The 6,000-nt window shown below is 50.9% G+C and overlaps 1 protein-coding gene across 1 annotated transcript in view; it reads right to left on the reverse strand.

Moving 5' to 3' along the window:
- Window positions 1-5,432, reverse strand: part of LOC142573976 (uncharacterized) — a 34,954-nt gene extending 29,522 nt beyond the window's left edge. The window contains exon 1 of the mRNA XM_075683173.1: window positions 5,377-5,432. Within this exon, the coding sequence (XP_075539288.1) occupies window positions 5,377-5,379 (3 nt within the window). The 5' untranslated portion in view covers window positions 5,380-5,432. The remainder of the gene's footprint in view (window positions 1-5,376) is intronic.
- Window positions 5,433-6,000: the final 568 nt, after the last annotated feature.

Genomic DNA, 6,000 nt, shown 5'->3' on the forward strand with positions numbered 1-6,000 from the left:
CGAACAGGACGTCAATGACTGGTTGGCTACGTACGAACGGGTGAGCTTGCACAATCGATGGGATGATACCGCCAAGTTAAATGCCGTCATATTCTACCTAGCGGGAGTGGCTCACCTGTGGTTTAAGAATCACGAAGCCGACTTTCAGTCCTGGTCCGCGTTCAAAGCCAGTTTCGCTGAAGTTTTCGGTCGCCCCGCCGTCCACAAGTTGCGCGCCGAGCAGCGGTTACGAGAGCGAGCGCAACAACCCGGTGAAACATTTATCTGCTATATCGAAGAGGTTCTGGACCTGTGCAAACGTGTGGATGCTTCTGTGCTCGAAAATGAGAAATTGAAGCACATTTTGAAGGGCATCGCCGATGACATTTTTCAAAGGTTGATCGCCAAGAGTCCGCGCACCGTAGCAGAGCTCATAAACTTGTGCCAAAACTACGACGAGTTGAGGAGGCAGCGCGATTTGACCAGGCGCCCCTCAGTGGCTGACGAGGCCCTCTCTTCCATGACCGACTTCCCTGATCGCTCCCCCCTGCTCACACAAATCCAAGCTTTCGTGCGGGAGGAAATTGCACGTCAGATCTCTCTACTGCCCTTCGCTGAGCTACCCCAACAGCAGCCGCTGCCGTCACAGCCTCCTACACAGCTCGCCCCTACGCTCCGGCGGGTTATTGAAGAGCAAGTTGCTGAGGCTCTAGCTATGCAGCATCAGCAGTACCCTGTCGCCGCGCCACTTACTTACGCATCCGTCGCCGCGCAGCCTCAAGTTGCTGAGGCTCTACCTGTGCAGCATCAGCTGTACCCTTGACCCGCGCCACCTACTTACGCATCCGTCGCGGCGCAGCCTCCTCGTCAACCACTCGTTGCGCTACATCCACGGCCGCTACCACCCGTTCGTCATCCCGTTCATCGACCTGCTCCTGCGTTTGCTAATCCTTGGCGCACACAAGACAACAGGATCATATGTTATGCCTGCGGTATTCCCGGCCATGTTGCACGACTCTGCCGCCGCCACATGCTGCACTCTGATGGGTTGGTGCAGTCGCCTCCCTACGCCGACGTGCAACCTTTTCAAGACACTTATTTTTGTCGACACTCGAACAGGCCACTAGCCAAGCGCCCGGTCCTTATCCTCATTTCATCCTCCCATTTGTCACGTACGCATATAATACGGCTACACAAAGCACTACAGGATTTTCTCCATACCTTCTTCTCTACGGTCGCGATCCTTCCCATACCATCGATACGGTTTTGCCTTATACGCCAGACGCGCCAGAGTGTGCTCCCGTTTCAGCCGTCGCCCGATACGCCGAGGAATGCCGTCAATTAGCCCGAAAGTTCACCTCCGCCGACCAACGACGACAAAAAGCCAATCGTGATGGCGACACTACGAATCCGAACTTCGCTCCCGGCACACTTGTCCTGCTGTCCGTGCCTGCTACCACGCCTGGACTTTCGACAAAACTTCTCTCGCAGTATGGTGGACCATACCGCATCGTCGAACGCACCTCTCCGGTCAACTATGTCATAGAGCCGCTTACACCGACATCCGACAAGCGCCGCCGTGGACGGGATGTTGTTCACGCTCACCGCCTGAAACGATTCTATGACCCGCTCGTCTCCACGTCGTAAGCCGCCAGGATGGCTCCGCTTTTGCACCGGGGGTAATTGGAATGAAGAAGAAGAGCACAAGGACAAGGGCAGCCAGATCGTCTGTTCCGTGCCTGCAGTGGAACCAATGGGCCAGCCGGATCGCCAGTGCTTAGCAAGAGCTTGAGCCGTTCGGGCAGCCAGCTGTTCCTGCTCTGCGGGACCTTCCCTCTCGATTACGAACAGACGCTGCCAAATGAACTGTTCAAACACTCCATTACAATCTATACATATATATATATATATATATATATATATATATGATGTCACGGGTATAAAACTATTAACAAGATGTATTTACAAGGCATATATAAACAGCAGCCGAAAATCCCGAGAGGCTGTTTCCACATCGTCCTCTTCACCGTCGACGACCTTGTCCTCTTTTCCACCGTAACACGACCCCCGGCAGAAAAAGCAGCATCCCGGTGCTTCAGACGGGGCCGTCGGTAAGGACACAGTATACGGCTTAAGCCGAGAGACGTGTACGACGTCAGTTGGTGTGGAACCGGGTGGCATGACGGAGGTCTCGGGGATTATCTCGTAAGTGACATTGGTCACTTGACGTAGAACACGGTTAGGGCTTTTGTAGCACGGGAGGAGTTTCTCGGAGAGCCCCACTCGGCGGCAAGGGGACCAAAGTAGTACGCGAGAGCCTGGTAAAAAATATGTGTCATGATGGCGGCGATTGTAAGCGTGTCGTTGAGATTCCTGCGATGCCAACAGACGAGTATGGGCAAGCTGGCGCGCATGGTCAGCGTGGGCGATGGCATCGCTGGCATACTCGGTCCTCGAATCCTGTATCAAGTGGAGGGAAGCGTCCAATGGTAATACTGGGTCCCGACCGAAAGCAAGTAAAAGGGGGAATGCCCCGCAGTATCGTGGCGTGATGAATTATAGGCGAACGTGACGTAGGGCAGCGCCGCATCCCAGTCCTTGCGGTCGGGTGAAACGTACTTTCATAACACGTCAGTAATGGTCCGATTAAGTCGCTCAGTAAGGCCGTTAGTCTGGGGATGATAGGAGGGGGTCAGTTTATGCTTAGTAGAACATGAGCGTAGGATATCGGCGATGACTTGGGAGAGAAAGTGCGGCCGCGGTCGGTAAGGTAGTGTCGCGGGGCGCCACGTACTAAAATGATATCTTGGAGTAGGAAATCTGCGACGTTGGTTACGCAGCTCGTGTGAAGTGCTCGAGTGATGGCATAGCACGTCGCATAATCAGTAGAAGCGGCGGCGCACGCGGTCATAAGTGCGAGCAAAGCCAAGGTGTCCGGCAGTTGGGGCGTCATGAAGCTCCTGAAGCACGGTTGAGTGTAGGTGTTGGACGACAAGGCGAAGGGGAGGACTATCAGGATGAAAACTACGTCGGTACAATATCCCGTCGTTGAGAACGAACTACGGTAACGATTGATCAGTAGGAGCAGATTCCATTCGGTCAATGAGGGTCCTCAAAGTGGTGTCATGGCGTTGCTCGTTGGCCATGTCCAAAAGCTGGTAAATGGAAATAACACTTGCGGAAGCGTCCATGCCGGCGTTGGCTGGCGTGTGTGCAGGGTAACGGGACAAATAGTCGGCGTCCTTGTGGAGGCGACCAGAGCTATACACCACCGAATAGGAATACTCTTGTAGCCGCAAAGCCCATCATCCAAGCCTCCCTGTGGGATCATTTAAGTACGAAAGGCAACAGAGGGCGGGGTGGTCCAATACAATAGAACAGGGCCTGTAGTATAATTAGGTGCAATATTTCGCCACTGCCCACACAACGGCCAAACATTCGCGCTCGGTAAAAGAGTAGTTCCGCTCCGCAGGTGACAAAAGACGGCTAGCGTGCGCGATGACACGTTCATGGCCGTGTTGAGCTTCTGCCAAGACGGCACTGATTCCGTGGCCACTGGCATCGGTGCGCACCTCTGCAGGGGCTGAAGTATCGAAGTGTCCTAGAATCGGTGGGGTGGTGAGCATTGTGGTAAGGCGAGAAAAGGCGGTGGCCTGAGAGAATCCCTATGAAAACGGCACACTTTTCTTCACGCGCTCTGTGAGAGGGCGTGCTATGATGGCAAAATTTTTAACAAAGCGGCGGAAGTAGGAGCAAAGGCCCACGAAACTTCGGACATCTTTTGCGGACCGAGGAACAAGGAACTCCTTCACGACGCGAATTTTCTCTGGGTCCGGTCGGATGCCAGTTGAACTGACGACATGTCCAAGAACCGTAAGCTCACGATGGCCGAAGTTAAATTTCTTCGAGTTGCGCTGTAGACCGGCCTTGCGAAAAACGGCAAGTACAGCTGAAAGGCGCTCAATGTGTGTGCTGAATGAGGGTGAGAACACAATAACATCATCTAGGTAGCAGAGACAAGTCGACTACTTGAATCCTTGGAGTAATGAGTCCATCATACACTCAAAGGTAGGCGGAGCGTTGCATAGGCCAAAAGGCATAACCTTAAGTGGTAAAGACCATCAGGCGTTATAAAGGCGGTCTTTTCACGATCTAGATCATCGAAAGCGATTTGCCAATATCGTGACCGTAGGTCGATGGACGAAAAATACTGTGCACCGTATAGGCAATCGAGGGCATCATCGATACGAGGTTATGGGTAGACGTCCTTCTTCGTGATGCGGTTGGATTGCCAAAAACGTCGGACAGCTTTTCGTTCAACATGACCTAGCTGGTTAGCTCTTCCTCGTGTGTGTAAAACCACGTTCGCGGTGTTCCGTCGAGGTAGAACACGACATTGGCCAGCGTTATGGTCGGATCCCACCTCCTCATCTTGCTGACGCGCTCATTCATCTTCAACCATTCTTCAACGTCAACCCCATCGAGGCCAGTGAACTTGCCGGTGTCATGCGGCTGAGGTAGAGCAACGTACAGGGTATGCGTGGTCGGCATTCCAGCTGCAGATGCGGTGCCTTCCACTGGAAGCGTAGTCGCAGGCTGGGTGAGACGCCCGCTGCGGAGCTCCGTGGCGAAGACGCGTACCTCGCACGTCCACCAAATGTCACGGGTATAAAACCCTTTACAAGATGTATTTACAAGGCCTATATAAGCAGCAGCCGAGAATCACGAGACACTGTTGCCACTTCGTCGTCATTACCATCAACGACCTTGTCCTCTTTTCCACCGCAACAACATATATATATATATATATATATATATATATATATATATATATATATATATATATATATATATATATATATATATATATATATATATAACTGGCAGTTTCACCCAAGCCGGGAAGAATTGATGCAACACCAATTGATGCGGGAAATAATAGTTGTACTAGTAACGTCCCATCGCGCAATTTTCAATCTAAATCCAGGTTAAATCGAGGTTTTCATATACAGCCTGCTTTTTACTCAAACAGGTTCTTAAAAATCCCCTTTGGCAAGTTGTGCAGTACTCAAATGACAGCGTTCAAACGGCTATAAACCATGTTCCTTCAATTATTATTACAAATGCTGCACTTGTTATCTTGCCGAAATAAAGACGGGTGGTAACGAAGTTCTGTCCACTCCGACTAGCGCCAAATCTAGAGGTCTCCCAAAGCCTGCCATGAAATATGTGGGCTGTCTGCGTAAGTTTCTCTCACACTGCATACGGCAGACGCGTTTTCCGGGAAAAGAATAAATAACACGCAATTGTATCTCACACCGGTCTTCCTAAAAATTAAACATATTCCACTAAACATTCATATAGCGGTTCCCGAGACTTAGTCGCAGAACAGCGTACCATGATGTAGACGCTCCCAGGATCCGTGGTGTCTTGGTCTCTCACCTGCGGGAAAAGTACAACCGACAAAATACTTTTGCGGCCTTCCCTGTTGACAAGGAAAAGTCAATACGCTGGGTTGCCTGCGTAAATTTCCCTCACAGTGCACAGCAGACGTGTTTTCCGGGAAAAGAATAAATAACACGCAAATGTGTCTCACACTCATTAGAATATGAACCTGGCAACGTTTAACGCTAGAACGTTATCTAGTGAGGCGAGTCTAGCAGGGCTATTGGAGGAATTAGAGGGCAGTGCATGGGATATAATAGGGCTCAGTGAAGTTAGGGGGCCAAAAGAAGCATATACAGTGCTAAAAAGCGGGCACGTCCTGTGCTACCGGGGCTTAGCGGAGAGACGAGAACTGGGAGTCGTATTCCTGATTAATAAGAATATAGCTGGTAAGATACATGAATTCTATAGCATTAACGAGAGAGTGGCAGGTCTTGCTGTGAAACTTAATAAGAGGTACAAAATGAAGGTTGTACAGGTCTACGCCCCTACATTCAGTCATGATGAGCAGGAAGTCGAAAGCTTCTATGAAGACGTGGAATCGGCGATGCATAGAGTGAAAACAAAATACACTAT

Source organism: Dermacentor variabilis, chromosome 3, assembly GCF_050947875.1.
Source record: "Dermacentor variabilis isolate Ectoservices chromosome 3, ASM5094787v1, whole genome shotgun sequence".
NCBI lineage: Eukaryota > Metazoa > Arthropoda > Arachnida > Ixodida > Ixodidae > Dermacentor > Dermacentor variabilis.